General features: G+C 31.2%; 1 protein-coding gene across 3 annotated transcripts in view; it reads left to right on the plus strand.

The window, feature by feature from the left end:
• Window positions 1-1776: 1776 nt before the first annotated feature.
• LOC116768910 (filamin-C) overlaps window positions 1777-20497 on the plus strand; it is a 57878-nt gene continuing 39157 nt past the window's right edge. The window contains exons 1-10 of one of the 3 annotated variants that reach the window (XM_061526908.1): window positions 1777-1915; window positions 12739-13033; window positions 13183-13363; window positions 14273-14372; window positions 16768-16910; window positions 17707-17930; window positions 18695-18836; window positions 19654-19817; window positions 19939-20114; window positions 20214-20326. In XM_061526908.1, coding sequence (XP_061382892.1) covers window positions 12818-13033; window positions 13183-13363; window positions 14273-14372; window positions 16768-16910; window positions 17707-17930; window positions 18695-18836; window positions 19654-19817; window positions 19939-20114; window positions 20214-20326 — 1459 coding nt within the window. In that variant the 5' untranslated portion in view covers window positions 1777-1915; window positions 12739-12817. Of the gene's footprint in view, window positions 2021-12738; window positions 13034-13182; window positions 13364-14272; window positions 14373-16767; window positions 16911-17706; window positions 17931-18694; window positions 18837-19653; window positions 19818-19938; window positions 20115-20213; window positions 20327-20497 lie in introns of all 3 variants that reach the window. The other 2 variants (XM_061526907.1, XM_061526909.1) reach the window with 2 other exon arrangements.

Consider the following 20497-nt stretch of genomic DNA (forward strand, 5'->3'; position numbering starts at 1 on the left):
CACCAATTCAGATTCGTGTTTGTCTTAATCCAACCGCTTTGATATTTCATATGTGGTTGGATGGTTTATTGAAGGTGACTGACGTGATGCCATTGAAACGGATGGTACCGCCTCTTGAATAAATTTGAATTAATCCACCCAACAATTGCAACCGGAATAATTGGAAAGGTTATTAAAAGTTATCTTGTATTCATGTAATATTGATGTGTTTGGTATTTTTTAAACGGTTTTATTTAGCTCACCCCGTTTGTTTGTTTGGGTCAAATTTAGTAATTGAAATTTAAACTTCTTCCCGTTAACCGATTGATCTGAAATTTGGTATACGCCTTTAATTCTGGTGACAATACAATTATCTATATTTAATATTATTGTGAATCCAAGATGGCCGCCGCTACAAGATGGCGGACAACTTAGTTTTTTTTAATCCCATCAATATGGGTATCAAATGAAAGGGCTTGTCAATTAAAATTCAGCGCACTATACAAAATCTAAATCAAAGATGGCCACTGCTACAATATGGCGGATAATGTATTTTGCAATCCCATCAAAATGGGTATCAAAATAAAGGGCTTGGTAAGTATAATACAGTATACTATACAAAATTACAATATAAATCTCCCACCCAAGACAAGATCTGGTATTCTGTCGAGGACTGTGAGGCGTTAGGGTGGCTAAAAATGATACGTCGTTAGCGTTTTCCCCTCAAGACTCTGGCACATCTTGTTGTACATAGCCTTGCCCCTCTATTGGACCTCTGGGGGGGTCGACCGTAAAAAAGCCAGTGTTCGTGGAAACAAAGTGGTAACATCAAATTCTACAAAAAATAAAAACACAAAATAAAAAAGTATTTTTTTTTTTAAGTTAAACGGTTTTATATTGCAGATATGCGATGTACCTTGGGATTAACTGTATCATATTCATTTTTTTTACTTTTTTCACGTCCTAAATCTATTTCATAAGAGGATTGGAAATAATCCGACTGTATATTTTTTAGAACATATTTCTGATTTATTTATCAAAATAAAAATATTCAAAAAAAAAAATAACTTAAAATCATTTTGTGTTTAGTAAATTTCATTCTAAATAAACATGATATTATATATTTCTCAGTGGAAACATGACACTTCGTTCGATCACAAAGGACATAAAAATAAATTATTACCCCATATAATTTTAAACACCAATGATTCAAATATTACATTTGCTTTTTGTTTTCCAAACATACCGATAAATCATTAATATGACTAATATTTATATATATATATATTTGTTTATTTGCTATTTTTGTGTATGTACTCGTATGTATAGGTAGTTCTTGAGGCACTTAGTCGTGCAAAAGTTCCAAATGGCTGCGAAGAATTTTATCATTTTGTAATTTTGCTGGAGTAGACAGAAGATTTATTTTCATTATTAAATATTTTGGAATTTATTTATTGGTCAGATAACTTAAAGATACGGATGAAACGGGGATCGAAAACTAGTTTCATTATTAATAATAACTATAATCTATATTTATGTTATATTATTACAACAAAGTATCCTAATCGTATATTTATTTGAATAACATTGGAATTCCATGAAACAGGTGATTGAGCCATTATTATCCCACACCTTTAATCCGCCATCATTGAAAAGCCATAATCTCATGAATGCAAGACCATATGGCGTGGTGGCCGTCAACCATGTCCAAAGACATAAATGGGCACGTTGTCGTCACAGATGGAATGCCATTGCGTCGGGGCAGCCTTGCGTCGCGGGGGGGAGGCAGGCAACACAGCCTGCGCCGCCGCCACTCCGCACAGATAGTGCCTCGAGCGCGCATGTGCAACATTCATAGTACGCGACAAAAAAACTTTTTAGTGATTTATGAAGTGTACTTTAAGTTATAGTGATCGTACTGTACATTAATTATAAGGTAAACAGTGACAGCACTAATGTTAATAACAAAGCCATCAGAAATAGTGAATTTTAAAGTTACGTGTATGTTTTGCGAGCAAAGGATTTGAGCGGTTTGTAGCAGGTGCATCTAATTTATGAATGGGTTGTACAACCGCGCGCATTCCTAAGCTTGCATAACAAAATAGAGTATGTCAACATTGTAAGCGCTGGATACCATTTTAAGTAAAAAGGGTGACAGATCGTTGTGTCGGAGTAATGACATCACCCTGTATGTTCGCACTCCGCCCACAGTACACGTGTCTTAAGGTTGCATGGACAGCGTAAAAAATAATATTTTTATGACATATTATGTTATAAGGTATAAAGCGCTCTCGTGCAAAAACAACTATCATAATACATTATACCAACTGACAAACAATATAAAAAATTATAACAATTAAAACTCATATTTGAATTTTCAAGTTTCATACATTTTTAACATGAATGTACGTACATCAGTTTTATAAGACGGTAATTTATAACTGAGTACTGTAATTAGCCGTAATTTATAAGAGGAATTCTTGATTTTTTTTATTACTCTCCATTCGACTTTAAGTCTTACCAGACAGTTATTAAATAGTAAGAAACTCTTTTTCGCTCATACATAATTTCTTTTCTTTTTCTAATGATATAGTGGTAAGTGGGAACTAACTTTTTACTTACATTGGATTACAAAATAATATATAACAAAATTAATCTTATACAAAAATCAACGAACGTATAAACTAAATATCTCTAATATATTTGTAGCTTCAGTTTATCAATTTTAAACCGGACAATTTTTTCTCTATCTATTGTAACTTTATTCACATACCATGAACATGTACGCAAATACAAAGCACAGATAAATCTATATTTATACTACACGCAACTGGGTGGTACCATATAAATAAATATTCATTAATTGCAAAAATATAAAATACTACAAGCCCAATAAACAAATATATATTTATCTTCTAATATAATGTTATTTAAAATGTATCTTTTACATTTTCCTAATATGCCTAAGTGTCTTTTTAAATGATAGAAACTAATAATTTATATGTTTGTAGCCATTTTATTTTTATAAAAATTAAGTTACTAAGGTCTAAAGGGGCTTTGTCTCGCTATGATAATGTAATATTCTTTAACAGTATGAATCAAGTCGCGGCAAACGAATTGAGTTAGTGTCGTTATAAAAAAAGGACAATAACAAGCGTTCAAAGACAATTCTAGTTCTACGATATCACACATTATAACAGGCAGCGGAGCACAAACGTTACACGGCACTAAAAATAAAACTATATAATGATCGTTAGTATACATATGTATGTAAAGTCACTTATAATAAATTTACCGCTATATTTAAGCACATTGAAATTATCATAACAGAACAATAAGTTAAGTAAAATAAAAACTATTGTTCGATTACACACATATATCAACAGCTTTAGTATCAGTTTAAAATTGAAGCAAAAATTTTGTGGTCCCTTTGAATAAAACGTGTTATAGTTCTTGGGAGTGCAGCGGAAAATATTTAATAGAGCAATCAATTAAACGGACATTCCCGTAAGTGATTTAGTAATTCTGAACGCGTTGCTGGCATTATGTAAAACGTATCATTTATTAGGTTTCAGTTTGTGTTCCTAAATTATAATGCTGAGCGCACCGCATATAAGACTTATACTAAATATCAATGCAATATATTTAGTGTAGTTTAAATGAAAGCTTCTAGGATGTATATAGGAGACGGTAAGAAAATCTTTATTTAAAGATTTAAGTCGCGTATATTGGATAAAAATTTTATATTTTTCTCGAACACTTTCCTCCTGTCTCCTTGTGAATGGGATTACAGGGAAGTAATCGGAAACGTCCAAGTTAAATTAAAAAGAAATCCTATATAAAAATATTTCCAATAAAAATACTAAGTAAATACGAATATGTAGGTTTATTTAAAGTTAAACTGGCACTTGTGAGATACTATCGAAAGTCACTAGGAATAGAAGATATAGATAAAACGGTATTTTTGTAAACGTTACTTCCTTTTTCTTTTATATTTTTTTGTTCATTCTTTCTATGAAAAAGCAATTTAAACCGAAAGGTAATTTTTTATAATTTCACAAAATCCAGCACATGTAAAAATCTTCTTTAAGCGTAGTATTCATATACAAGTAGATAGTGTTAAAAATAATAGATTCTTCATCAAAACGTTATCCAAAATCGTAAAATGTACATTAAAACTATATAACTTTATATTCTAACGTTTATTTAAAAAATTAATTAGTTGCTTCAACCCGAAATATATATTTATACGTAAAGAATATGAAAAATCGTGTGTATGTAATTATGAATTATATTTTTGTAGTAACTATTTCGATTATTCTATGACACAGTCAGCGCTGGATTGTAATCAAGAGGCCATACGACATGACATAAAGGGATCACTTTTTATAAAACGTAGTATGAATATGCAAAAAAACTTTAAATTATTTTATTATAAAATAACATTTAACTGTAGTATACTACTATAATGACTTCGAGCAAAACACCTTTTAAAAGGGATAATTATTTGATAGGATGAACAGATCTAGGTTATGAGGCTACGTAGACCGTGGGTATCTTCCAAAGAAAAAAATTATCTAGATTTCCTATTTAAAGCGACAGCTCAAAGGGCAATACAGTAACAAATCAGCATCTTTTAATATTATACCAATATTTATCATCTCTTTGATGACTATTATAATTCAAGTGTATTTGAAGGTTTCGTTATTGTTCGAATATAAAGTTTCATTTTCTATTTAAATTATCGATGAAGAGAAATGATTTAATTGGTATTTCAAGTCAATGGCAGTCAAATTTAAAATAATCTCCCTCAGCCAAAGCCTAATATTACGGAATAATAGCCAGATACATGAGAGAATGTATCAAATAAAATTATCTCATGTTCTTCGTATCCTAGTGTTATTTTTTTCTAAAGCCCTCCCACAGATTTATCAAATTGAATATACAATTTTTATTTCAATACAGATCCAAGGACCAATACTCCCCCAGGCTTTTTAATGAAAATATAAAATACAGAGTAATAAACTACGCAGAGACAACATATCCTCGTGCCTCAAATAGAGAGCGTATAATACGTCTACTTCACCGAAGCGTTAAATGAAATCAAGATCTCACCTGCGTTAGTGTCACATTCAAATATTTACTATCACGATACATTTGCCAACCGAAACAATTTAATTTAATTTTTAATTAAACTTATTTTCTATTCATGTCTTGCGATATTATAGAAATGAGATGGCAGATACAGACACTTATAGTGATTTATAACCAGTAAATAAATTTATGTAGTTCCTTGAAAGATTTTTGCAAATCTTCAGAAGAAAAAAAATTTACTAATCCGTATAAGATGATATATTTTGCTTATTAGACAGTAACTTTATGATTAATATTAATTTTAATACATAAATATATGAAAAAATAATCATATGAATTCATATTATTATAGTATTTTTATAGCTAAAATAGATTCCATACTTTAGTACTGTCAATTGTCAAATAATATCATTACTAGCTTTTCTTAATAGTTCAAATTATAATCCCCCCACATTAGATCTTTGACTATCTTATAGGCATTTTCTAACCTAACCAAACCCTTAAACATTCGATATCAATAATTAATAACGTACCGTGTCATAAACAATGTTCTGTGGGCATTTTAGTATCTTGGAATTTAAAATACCCGTAATAATCTGAAATAGCTACCTACTACGATTAAAATAAAACCATTGCATTATAATTTTCAACAAATATTATTAGGAGCTAACAAAGAAAACTAAATATTTCTCATTCACGTTAAATACTAAATTAACTGTAAATAGAAATTAGAAATTCGTGACGTCAGAACTTGTATGCAATTTAATAATAAAGAGTAGATTTTTTTTCAATCGTATAGCAAGTAATGCGTTTTATAAATTCAAAATCATTGGCTTGTTAACTGGTTTCGGGGAACTGATACAATAAGGGTCAATAAGAACGAACAATAACCTCTTTGGCCGTGTCGATCCCTCGATATTATTGTATGTATAACTTTGTGCACATATGTTGAGAACTATCTATTTTTATAAAACCTTACCTGTTGAAAGTTAAAAGTGAAAATGTCTGTAAGTAACGCTGGAAGAAACATGTTATATTGTATCATGTGACGATGTACATATATGTATGAAATTTTAAGAATTCTTTTAAGTCATCTTTGTGACTCATCCAGACAGATTATAATCTTTGAATTGTTTTAAATAACGTATTTGCGATATTATGTCAATGTTTACATATGTCAAGTCTACGAAGTCTATAAAAAGTAGGCAGTCTAAAGAACACGGTTCAGTAATAAACGTACGCCACACAACAACATCTAACAGCGGGCAAAATACGAATACATCGTTTTCGCATTAAGAACTAATATTTATTTTAATTATTATGATAATTCTTGTGTTTAAGGAAAAAAAATTGGAATAGTTTGCAACGAAAATTAAACCCAAAAGTTATGTTATTTATATGAGACTAAAACTACGACCATATTGAATATAATATTTATTTTATTCCAAAATATTTTTTATTATGTCCATTTATTTGACGAGTCTTACAACTTATTCCATTCAATAATAGTATGTAAGAGTATATAGCATTGAATTCAATATGCTTCTTTTTATTTTAAAACATCAGCTACGGGTGGACCGCACGCAGTTTTAGAACCGATTAATTATCTCAATCTCAATTAAATTTGAACTGGATTATTATGTATTAAAATATATTTTTTCTAACATCGAAATTTTCTATGACATTCTTGTAATCCTATACATTTTAATTTCCTCGCATGCCTGTGGTTTGCGGTGAAGTAATTAGAATGATTCATGCGATCTTATCCCACTATTATACATACAAAATTTTGTACTTGTGTTTGTATATTTTTGTGTTTATGTGCTTGTTACACGATAATGCAAAAACTATCTGAGGTCGATGAAATTTTACAAGCTAGCTATAATACTAAGACCGAAATGAAGGACAGTAGTGTTAACATTTTTGAACTTTATTTACTTCATTAATGATAATTTATTTTATTCAAGACAATCTCAGTTGAATGTTATAGATAATATTGATTTAATTAAAACTTGAAGGTCTTCAGTATGACATAATTGATTTATAAGTGGGTGTTGATCTTCTGTCGCCATAACAGCCTACAACGACGACGTAATTAGTCCTTGTAGGTTTAATAATTCATGTTACGGTACATTCTTTCATATTATTTTAAGATATTCAAATTGGACACGTAGTTAATCTACAATAATCTTATTAAATCTGGAACTACGTTCCAGAAAATAACGTATTAGTGTTATTATAAGTTTCGTTCAATTTAATTGGCAGAAACATTTATTGTCGAACGTAATTAATATAATAAAATAAGGAATTATATGTATTTCCAATATTCTTATCACCGTACTTGATTATTTTAATTATGAGTGACGACAGTAGAGACTGTCAAAATAAAAGCGGGAAATATAGCGATTTACTAATTATTTGAGACAATTATCTGAACTTGTACAAATGTATGTACAGTCATGGATTGCAGTTCTTATAAAGGAATTGTTATAGAAGAAATCGCCTATAACTAAACTCCTTATTTTTGTTTTGTTTATTAAATGACAGAGTCCATAAAATTAATTTATTCATTAATAAGGATTACTAACATGTCCCCTAACAATACCTACGTGTATAAATGTGCCCATGGAAATTATAACTTGAAATTCTACATTTCTATAAACAAAAATTAAAACACTTTTATTATTATTTTAATACTTAATAGTTTATCTTGCAATATTTTTCTAACTAAAGCGTACATTACAGGAAATAGCCGAGGTAATTAATCGCTACCGCAGAGAGCACCAATTTACTGTTCCGGCGTGTCTTTAGGAAGTATAAAGCATGTAGTTGAATTTAAACTAAATTCATATTAAAAATTTATTATAAAATTGCAACTCAACTTGGGTCTAGTGTAATAATTGACGCTTAATCTATCTTGATCTTACTCTATCAGTGTAGTTGATGGAGACGCTGAGAAAATACTTGATACGAATAGGTTTGAACGAAACAGTTCCAACTCCTGATGGCTTATATCGATCATAGAACTTTTAAAGGCTGATCTTTTAGGTTGTATACAATATTATGTTAATCTGTATTTTAGAAGTTTTAATTTGAAGTAAACAATAGTATTACTTTTGATAATTATATTCAAATAAATATTTAAATAAATTCATGCGACTCTCCCTTTAAATATCATAAATAAACCACGAAAATGAGATTTTAAATGATAAAATGAATTTATGACTCGCTTAATTCTTGTGGAGGTACCTGTATTTGTTTACGTGAGCTACCTACCTAATTACATAAATAATTAAACAGAACCGGAGGCATATTAACTTTACTGTTTAAATTTAGAGCCGGCAACACGTAGATAGAGGCGCAAGGACATAACTTATTCATAATTAAGTTTCAATTTTTACTTTATATGTGCCCATTTATAATATAATAAAGGCTCTGATATTACATTTAAGTTTAAATGAAACTAGTATTCTTCGCATGAACTACGCGTGTTTTATTTTTGTAAAAAAACTACATACTCCCGACGGTTCGATTCGGTTGCTGTAAAATAATTCATTTAAATGAATACTCGCGAAAATCTTAGATCTCATTACATTTAAGTTTTCTTTATGAATGTCTTAGAATCGTTTCTTATCCAGTCCCTTGAAGTTCGATTGTATTTAATATAAAGAGAACCATCGGAGCAATTTAATATAAAATATTAAATAGCATTGTAATTTTTCATCTTCTTATCAAAGTAGCTCTTGAAGTAATGTAATCGTTCTTGTCTAACTTTCCGTTCAGCCTTTAAAATAATTTGATACAGCTAAATGAAAAACTCATAGAAAATATTAAAAAATTATCAGTTAAAAAATAAATTATGATTGTAATGATAATTTATGTTCGCCTTTACAGATTTTATTGCCTTATGCTTGAAACGACTAGAATAAAAAGGATTTTTTTTTTTCAAAATATGTAAATAGAATAGAATAGAATACTCTAATAGATGGGGAAAAAGTTAAATACATAAATCAATAAAAAAGACTTTTATTTATTTCAAAAGTATACTTATTTACGAAATGAAGTAAAAGTGTTGGTATTAAAAATAGTAGGCTATGATTATAGTGCTACTTTTATTATGTAGTTACAATCATTTTTGTTCTGAAGGAACCTCTGTCAAGGCCGCCTCCAAACTTAGCCAGTTTTCTCTGGCTTGCGCAGTTTGCAGCTAGTTTGGACCTGCTGTCCGTTTTATTTCGTCCTTCCATCTGCAATAAGATTTCTCCTTTTCTTTCTTTTGCCCACTGGCCCCCTTCATTCCGTCAAACTTTTGTCCATCTTTAATCTTGCAGGCGTGCTAGGTGTCCGGCCCACTTCCATTTTAATGCAAGAGCTTGTTTTAAGCCAAAGCTTTGTTGTTGTTGTTGCTTTTATTATGTTGCGTATTTTAGCATACCTTATTTTGTTTATTATTTTTAAGTTTAGCATACTCCGCTCCATTCTTTGTTGGTATGTTATAATTTTATTTATAATGTTTTTGTTATACTTCCACATCTGACAAGAACACGTCAGGCATGGAATAAGGCAAAAGTTCATAACCTTAGCCTTCAGTTTGATAAGCATGCTATTATTTTTTTTTTAATCTCCAGTACTTGTTCCATATTAACGGGGCCCTGAGCTCATCTCCTGTTAGTTATTTAAGTATTTGAAGCTTATATGCTTGTCTAGGTAAATGTACTTTTCCGTATATGAGAGTGGCTTGATTCTGTTAGTCATAACCATAGTTTTTGAAAAGTTCATTTCTGGCCCGGCAAGCTTTTTAGCTTTTTTTAAAGACTCTATCACGTGATGCAGTTCTTTTCCTGTATCTGATATCAGCATCAAATCGCAGGCAAAACCTACGTGGCATTAATATTTAGTTTTTACTTTTATACCGCTTTTTTACGGTCAAGTTTGCTTAGTATCGACTCTAAACTGGCTAGAAATAGTTTGGGTGACAGTGGGGTTGACTTGTCTTACGCCGCTCTTTATGGACAACCAAGAACCGGCTGTTTGTGTTGGAAAAAGTTAAGAGAAAAAAAATTATCAAATTTTTCAGCGATTTTTCTAATGTAAAAATTTGAAAAACAAAATAAATGTTTCTTTTTTGCATAATTTTTATTTTTGCATATCAAAAAGAGTTTGAAAATGTTATATCAGTAAATACTTCATTCATGTTTCTGTAAGCTTCATCGATATTCTGATACCGTTAACAAAAAGCATTTTCATTATTTTCATTCAAAGCTCACTTAGAACTGGTCATAATATCGAAGACAAAAAAAAAAAATAATTTAAGCTATATAAATAAGCTATGAGTGTACAATATATGTACATAAAAATAAAATGTAAAATATATTTTTATCAGTCTTACTTCTTTGTACATTTCTATGGACTTATATGGCTTTATATTTTACTATGATTCATGATGTGACGGACAAACACTACTACAATATAAAATGAGTAATTAGTATTTAAAACGCATTCCTCTTATGTCCTTGCGGCTCGAGTAATTTCCGATACCTTATATGGTATTTCATCCAATAAATCATATTTTTTTACATTTATCTTATACAAAATTTCATTTATATTATTTTTTTTATCAATGTCATTCTATAACTTGTATAAAAAACTCATGAAAAATATTGATTAAACAATTTTTATACGTTACGTCACAAGTATTGACAGTGATACGTCTTACTAAAATAAAGATGACGTTAGAAAAACCGATGCTGTTATCTCAACCCACGATGCTAACATTAATATTAATCAGTATACAAAATTTTTATGACCCACGCGGATATTATATAGTCATATATTAAAAAAATATGACATGCAATGATTTATACTATATTATAAACTTTTTTTTATGATAAAGGGGGAAAACGAACAGACGGCCTACCTGATGGAGGTAGTACCGTCGCCCATGGACATCCGCAAAATAATTTTACGGATGCGTTGCCACCCTTGTTTGGGGAAGAGAGAGGGGAAAGGTGGGGAAAAGGGAAAAGAACAAGTGTGAGAAAAAGGAAAGGGCAACCGGCTCTCTCACTCATCGGACGAAACGCAGCCATTATAGACTGCTTCACGCCGATCTTCTGTGAGAGGGTGGTACTTCCCCGGTTGAGCCAGCCCAAGTTCGAGCTGCAGCAATTTGACCACAGCTAGGCTCTACCACCACAATAATTTATGTACATTGAATTGGTTACAATGTATAATATCGTAATTATTAACAAATATTGGTTCACGATAATCATAACTCCATTTAAATTTTTCAGTTATCTTTACTTAACAAGTTTTAAATGTTAATTGTATGGTTTATATATGTAATGTATAATTAGTGTAAATAAAAAAAAAAAAATATATTTTTTGTAAAAATTATAATATATTATAACTAATTATACAACATAGATATCTTTTAACCCTACATATTATATAATTCATAAGATTGTAATTTGGGATTCTACGTACCGGCATAAAATAAAAGACAAAAAAAAATTAAGAAAATATAACATTCGATCCGGAATCTTAAGAATACGAACCCACCTGTTTTAAGTCTATGGGAATTTTATGGGAGATTTTATGTCTCTAGCCTTATTTAACAGTCTACAATACAATTTATTTTACAACAGTGTACTTAAGGTGAATTATATAACTTTGTTTGTTTACTCCCAGTCGTCTGAAATAAAGGTTTCTGTTGAAATTGTTTTTATCGTTAATCTAATTGGAATATAATCATTGTTCCAGTTATTAACTATTGAAGGTATTAAAATATTAAGGCCAATGTGAAATTAATAGAAAAATAATGAGTAAATTAATACAATTAACTTATAAAGAATTTAGGATACTAACAAAGTTATTAACGTTAGGCGTATATATAAGACTTTTAATATTTAACAAAATAAATAATAAAATTCATCCAACATTTAAGACGTTTACGTAATAATTAGTTTTTTAAAAAGACTACATTTATAATATTAACAATACAAACGTGTTAAAAAATACTTATCGATGTTTAATATCAGATACTAATTATTCTAGTACAAATGACAATATCATCGTCATTGTATGGGATGTTGACGACACTCACGATTCACACATTACCGCGGTCAACAACTAAGCATCAGATTAATGTTTGCGTTCAAAGCAAAATAACATCGTTGGAATGATTCACATAAAACACTGATCGTTATTTATTAAACATGCAACGTTTGTTCTGTGTAATTTATATAGAGTAAAAACTAAATTTAAAGACAGTCGTAAATGTCAACTTATACTATATGAACAATAGTAACAAATATGAGATGAGGCAACACGAGATTAATACTATCAACAATTAATATGGACTGACATTAATAGTCTTTTATGAAATGAGAACCAAAGGAGAACTTTTTTCAAAGGAGAACCTATTGTGCTAAAAAATTTGAAACAATTATATGGAGGAAAACAAGTTAATAATAAATATATAATGTTCATCATGATCTAAAAATGATTATTCGTTGTATTTCAATTCAGTGTGAAAAACACTTCCATAGTGCATCCAAACCGCAGCAATAGTTTAATATTTCAGAGCAATCATACATTTTCAACGCTTAAAACATGAAACTTTCAAACAGTATCTCTTTTATATAATATAATTCTCTGTTTCAGATGAAACCCACACGTTTTATAATGAATGAGGAAATAGAAAACATTAACAATTTATAGCAGGAATAATTCTGAATACAATATGGAGGGAGTTAGGGTGACACATCAGGGACTAAAGGCCCACACGCCAGAGGGATCCGCGGGTCGTATCACTCAAGCCGGATTGGCTGCAAGGAGCCCAGAAGGCACAGCTGCCAAAGCCATGGCTATTAAAGGCCACGAGGATCTGTGGGTGGAAATCCAAGCTAACACGTTTAGGAACTGGGTCAATGAGACATTAAAGCCAGCAAATATTAAGGTAACATTAAATTCAACTGATGTGAATAAGTATCTGAATTGGATTTGAAACGAATGCATAATTTGTAAACATTAAATTTTGTTTTCAAATCTAATAAACAATAACTGTAACGTTGCTTCCAATTCATAAACATATTGTTTTGTTTATAGGTCGTAGACTTGGTGGAAGATTTAAGGGATGGCACCGTTTTGTGTTCCCTGGTAGAAGCTCTACAAGGAAGAAGGCTCAAGGGTTGGAGTTCAAAGCCTAGCAACCAACACCATAGATTAGAGAATGTTACCACCGCACTACAAGCCATTGAAGACGATGGTGTTAAACTTGTGAATATCGGTAAGAAACTTATTACTTGTGTTTTTATTTACATATCAATCGATTAAATATCCGTTCTTCAATCCCCTCAGAATTCTCAGTACAAAAATTTAAAAATATATCATTCCTGCACTGTAATCATATACTTGCGAAATATCATCTAAAATAGGTCGATAATTTCTGTACGACTGTCGGGATATAATAAAAAATAGTCTAACTATATATTTAACATATATTCATGAAGAATATGTTATTAATAGGATATTCATGAAGAATATGTTATTAATATGAAAACGAAATCAAAATAACAAAAATAATTATGTATGATTTTGACAATTTAGAAGAAATGTCAATTGTAAATAAACTAGGCATGTGAACTTTGCTATGTGTGTATGTGTATGGGTTTGTATGAATATGTACATAACCTTTATATATTTTAACAACATTATAATTTATATAGTCGTGGTGGACTGGAGGTTAAAGGCCCACCTCTCATATGTGAGGGTGCGGGTTCAAAACTTGGAAAGTACCAAAGTGATATTTTCCTAGTCATATGTACTTTCTAAGAGTATTTAGACACCACTGACAGACTGTGAAGGAAAACATCGTGAGGAAACCTGGTCTTATAATTTCAAATTGTAAGATTTAAATCGCCAACCCGTCTTGAGAGAGCGTGGTGATTAATGCTCTAACCTTCTTCATGTTAGAAGACGCCTTTGCTCAGCAGTAGGCTCCGATAGGCTGATAATGATATAAAAGTAGTTGTTAATAAGGCATAGTGAATTAGTAAAGTATGTAAATGTAATGTAAAATTTATATGTACAAATTGATGCATATTTATAAAACAAGATAGCTTAATTCTGTTGAACTTTATAATAAAAATATATTTTTAATTACAAACATGTTTATGTTAGTGGTTTAACTTTACAGGTAACGTGGATATTGTAAATGGAAATCTGAAACTAATATTGGGATTAATCTGGTCTCTCATCGTCCGTTACCAAATAGGAAGGAGCAAATTCCCGCCCAGGTGTGTAAATCATCAAAAGTATAATGAAAAAATAATCAAAAGTATAATTAAGAAAAAACATTCAAACTTAAAACATTATATTTTTTAACACGTATTTAAAATATCACACAGTATTAACAAATTTTACACTGATAAAAAATATAATCATGAAACAAGATGTATAAATGCAGGTTCTTTTAGTGATTTTAAAGTATTATACCGTTTCTGCGAGGTTTTATCTTTCGTTATCATCTAAAATTACTCCACGGTCTCTATAATGGTTAACTGTATTTAGCAGCGGTGCGCCGGCGCAACGCGAACGATCAATTAGCGCTACGCTTACGCCAACTCGAAACACTTATTGCGTTACATCCTTGTAAATCTATTTACTTTGATTTGATTGCATTTTCGTGATTGCTTAAAAATTTCATGGTTTCACAAAAACAAATTATAATCATATGTTTAGCCTTATTTAAGAAAATTTTAAAAAATTAAAAAAAAAAAAATAATTGAAACAATAGTATTGATTAAATTAAATACACTTTTTTCAATCACGCCATATCTTTGTAAATTATTAATTAATAAATAGTTTACAATACTTTCCAATAATAGTTTCATAGTAAGAGCTCTAAATTGTTATGAAGTCACATTTAATTTCATTTCTTATATTAACAAATTGTTATAACGGTATGGGAAAATTTAATCGGTTACATGATCCTTTTCCTTCACAATTCACACATAATTTGATGAATAGACTCCATAAAAATTGACTATCCATGTGTATATATGTATATTTAGGTCGTACTCCATCTTTAGAAGGAATAGTAGATAGCTTTTTAAACGATCTCAACAAGGTAGGTATCCAACAGATCAGTAACTTTAAAAAAAGCTTGGATCTACGATAATTACCTAACTTCACGTTTAAATTGGCCTTTCCTCATCTATGATTTCAATATAACCCTTTTGTCAAAGTTTGATGCAAGCGTCATAAAGATGTTGAAGTTGTGGCTCGGGCTCACACTAACGGCTGATTCGTCGGCTTTAATAAGGGATCGCAATAATTTTGGCATGAGTCTAAAAAGGTCATCGGAGTTCTATAAACACCTGAGAGTTTCCAAGAGATTATATAAGATTCATGCAATGAGTTTAGAAATGCAGAAAGAGTGGTTAGACATAGAAGATTTTTGCATCCCATTAGACTAAAATGGCGCACTTTAATCCATGATTACTCGCCAGCATTGCTAAAATGCTATCGCAATGCGTTCCAAATGACTCTCCCAGATCAGAGTCATTTAGTAAGATGGGGTAAAGGTACCAATAAGACTTGCTATATCTGTGGGAAGGCAGTTGGAACTGCTTGGCATTTGTTAGTGGGATGTAAGAAACTCCCGGATAGCGGTCAATACTCGCGTCGTCACGATATGGAGCTGGAACTCATACGTAAAGCGGTTAGACTTTCGGAAGCCGAACGAGCGATTAGTAGGTTTCGTGAGAGAAGGCACTAGGGCTATAAAATCAAATTTCAAGCCATACTCCATCCTTAAAACGGCTTCGGATTGGACTATAATGATGGATACGTATGAAAAACAATACAAAATCCCCGAGGATATTTGTGCGTCGGCCTCCAGACCAACATATTTATGTATTCGCAAATTTTAAAGCGCGTTGTAATGATAGAGCTTACGGTTCCTTGGGAAACCAACATCCCCAAAGATCATACCATCAAAGTCAACAAATATTACGAGCTCACTAACGAATTCACTGGAAATAGGTTCTTCGTCCATTTATACACAGTAGAAGAGGGAGCGAGAGGTATAACGGCTAAATCTCTCTATAACCTACTAAAAGACTTGGGCCTGTCCAGAACTCACATCAATTATTTCTGGGAACGTACTTTGAAGGCTGCCCTAGTAGGTTATTTTCAAATTTGGTTAGGTAGGGAGAGGAGCTTGGACAGTGGAAGTGAGCGTTTAACGCGCGTTAGTTAGGGGCCCTTTAAACCTACATCTGGGTCGCAAGTCCCAAGCACTGTTAAAGCTCCTTTCCCTGCAACGCGATGGACCCGGCACCTGCACGGTGAATCCATTGAATGCTAAGAGGTTACGTCTCATATATATTTAACATACAGATATACATTCATTTATTAAAATTTAATTTACAAGGTATTTAAACTTCGTTATTGTATTTTACCTGAATGCAGATTTTTTTACTAATTAACTCCGTAATACGGTCATTAGGCGAGGGACAAGAGCATTTTATATAAATTTAATTCATATAACCCTTCTGTTAGTGGGTTTGAAGCAAATTTCACCAAAAGTTAATTATACTGTGTTAATAGACATTCCCGGGAAGGTTTCATTATAACAAAATTAACTAGATTAGGTGAACTTATTTTTAATTGATCAATACTTTGTAGGAAGCTTATGCTATCATGGCTACAAGCAGCTCTACCGGAGTGCAAAGTCAACAATTTAACCACAGACTGGAATAGTGGAATCCTTCTTTCAGCTCTGCTCGATTACTGCAAACCAGGAATATTCCCAAATTGGAAAGAATTAAGTAAGTATAATCTATTTCCAAGAATTATTTTTTTTTCCTCAGTAAGTGGGCCTTAAGAATATTTAAATTGGTTCTTCAAAATGTTAACTTAATATTCTATAAAAGGCTTTATTAGTTTCAACCCTTGGATAACGAGCAACATGATATACTTAATTTTGTTTAGTATTTATTATTCGCTACATAAATCTTGAAAACCTCTCATCAACGGAGGATAAATCATTTTTCAATGCAGTAGCCACCCTATTATTTAACCAATCTTTATATTGTTTGATTTCAATAATCTCCATTAATTATTCATAGCGATCACGCTCATAATACGGACAATTACCTTTTGTATAATGTAACTCCCTTTTCTATAATAGACGTTATTGTAAATCTTATATTTATCCTCTTTCTTTTATATTTATTAACATTTATAATAATACTACATTAAAATTCTTCCAGTACGTCGTCTATTTACCAACTGGGTACATAATTTTTTTTTATTGAAAAAGCGCTCACTAGTTGCAGTGAAAGAATAATATCCATACATTAAGCTATAACATTAAAAGAATTACTTACCTCTAAAATACCTATAATAATATTATAATACAAAATTCGGTATCAGATGTAAGCGAGGTATCCTTTTATATGCCTCAAAAGTTTCCACGCTCCGATAAGCTTCGTCTTCTTGACGGATAAGCTAAATAGAGTATTTTTTCTTTTATGGTTGAAAAATACAAAAAAATATTTCAAGTTTAGCTAGTATTTTTATAATATGGAATAAGGAGGTAGATTATTTGATGTTTATCTTCAGATCGTCACGAAGCAATCGAAAACTGTCGCAGAGCTATGAGGCTGGCTCATAGAGAACTCGAAGTACCAATGGTATTGGAGCCAGAATACTTGGCATCGCCATGGCTGGATGAGCTTTCTGGAATGACCTATCTGTCCTACTTCATGAAACCAGACTCCTCGGGTATCAAGTCAACTTTAGATTGGGTCAACTCTCGCTTGGAGCGACCTATTACAAATTTCACGGTATATTTTTGTTATAAATTGCACTTATTATTAGTATAGGAAATATATGAAACTTGTCAGCATTCCATTGATTCGCCGTGCGGGTCCAGTTGCCATCGCGATTATAAATAATATATTATAATAAAATACATTTATACGAATATACTTGTACGTTTGGTATCAATATTGAGTTTACATATATATCTATTAGGAATTTGTTGATATAATTATAACGATACGAACATGAAAAGAAAATGTTGTTTTTTTTTTAATATCTAAATATATTTTTTCTGTTGCATTTAGATTGCACAGTAAACATTTCTCCTTGATAAACCTTTTTATACAAACGTCGAATAGAAATCGAAGGCAAAGATATTATAAATAAAGAAGTAAATTACGTATATTAATTATCATAACTCTTTGTGATTCGAATAGTTAAATAAAGTTTGTTTATTAATTGAGCGTGTTAGAACAATAAAGTTCCAATTAATAATAACCGAGCACTCACAAAGTAATACCACATAAAGCAATTAATTGTATTTTTCAAAACATTCACGTGTTTGTAAATATGTCAATGGTTTTTTATATTTTTATTTTACAATAACTTTAAGCATGTAACAAACAATATAACCAGTTAACGCGTTTGTATGGTATGTGAGCCAATTAGAGAGTTACCGCATGATTAAAAACGTATTTACCTCGTCTACCGCCGTTTTTTAAGGCGAGGGATTTATAAATATTATGCATATTCAATATATATGATAATTTAATTAAAAAAATTCCAGACTGATTGGAACGACGGTCGTGTAGCCAACGAGCTTGTCAGATCCATGGGAGGGCCAGCGCCACCGCCGAACAGGCTCCGACGTGATCCGGCCAAGTGGGAGGAGAACTGTCAAATGGCTATCGATGCTGGCAAGAAACTGGGTATGTTATTCGCATTGAACAGTATCTGTGCAATTTTATGGGAAAGTTTTTACAATTGCGGGACATTGACAATTTAGTGGTAAACCAATATTTCACTTGAAAATCATCAATGGAACGTTTATATCAATAATGATTGGTTGAGTAAACTCTGTGCATTTCATTTACAGTTTAACGTTATGTTTTTATATAATTATAGATACATTTCCATACAGTTACTTTATCTCAAACTGTCTAATGAGCACCTATTACAACATAGAGAATATAAGCTTTTATAAATACAGATAATATAAAACAATATGTATATATAAAATTTATAATAGGAGTAAGCTAGTTTATCTATTTATTTTTAAACCGTAAAATAAACTCTCAACCGCTGGGCGAACGAAAGCAAATATGTTTATCCTTACATGAATATACATTCTATAATAATCGCAATATGAACAAAGAGATCGGATTCGTTCCCAATTGATATGCATTATCAATTATTATTTAAAATAAGGCTTTTCGTTCAGTTACAAATTTATGCGTCCAATTATATTTTGTGATGAAATGAGATACGAAATTAATTCTACTACCAAACGAATTCAAAGAGGCAAATTTATTTCAGGTAAGGTAACGGTATATATGTGTTGTACTTATGCATTAGTAGATACAAAATATTCTGAAGGTATTCTACTCACAAAGTAAATCTGGACACATATAAATATCATTAACACGAGCACTGTATCCATTAAAAACACTTGCAGATGCTTAAATTCTCATCACTACGAGAAACATTTAGAACTTTTTTATAATCTCCTTATGATCCTATTTCTAGGAGTTCAACCGGTGCTGTCAGCAAAGGATATGAGCCAAAGTGATGTGGAACATCTTGGTGTTATGTCGTGGGCAGCACAATTCCGAAACATACCACCACGACCGCCAGTCCATGATATGCTGCGAGTAGCCCTCGATTCAACATCAGGCAGAGTTGGGGAACCTGTTAGTAAATTAAATATTTTTCGAAACTAATAACCACCGACCTCTTTTTCTATTATTCATAAAAAGATAGCATTTCCTTTCATATTATGTAGTAAAAATATTATTATTTCCCTGTTCGCAGACTTACATCAAAGTGGAAAGCATATCAAACGAGTTATCGATTTCTGACGTGAAAGTGTCTATAGTTAACCCACTGGAACAGGAATCAAGACTAAAATTAGACACAAAAGGCGCGGGCGAATTCGTGCCTGAACACGCAGGCATGCATGAGATCGTCCTTACAGTTGATAATATTAGGTATTATCATTATACGTTTATTTTAAAAATAATATTTTTGTCATTAAAAATGAAATAAAAAGAAACGAGACGGTCATATTGATTTCTTTTTCTAACCAGGGTGGATGGAAGATATTTTTTCCGTGTTCTACCTCGTGTTGTCTCAGTTCCACCACCAGGCATGGCGCCTTGTGCTGCTGGTAGTATCGTTGAAGTACTCGTGAGTGCTACAGGTTCGTGTCTGATACTCGAAAACAAAAAAAAACAATGAATTTCCTCCAAAATAACAATATATTATTTACTTGACAAATTAAATTTATTTATAGTAAAACTGGAACGAGATAACATACATTGAATCATACTTGATATCGCCAAACGTTTATTAATTGATTATTTCAAGTCAA

Source organism: Danaus plexippus (assembly GCF_018135715.1).
Source record: "Danaus plexippus chromosome 3 unlocalized genomic scaffold, MEX_DaPlex mxdp_30, whole genome shotgun sequence".
Classification (NCBI taxonomy): domain Eukaryota; kingdom Metazoa; phylum Arthropoda; class Insecta; order Lepidoptera; family Nymphalidae; genus Danaus; species Danaus plexippus.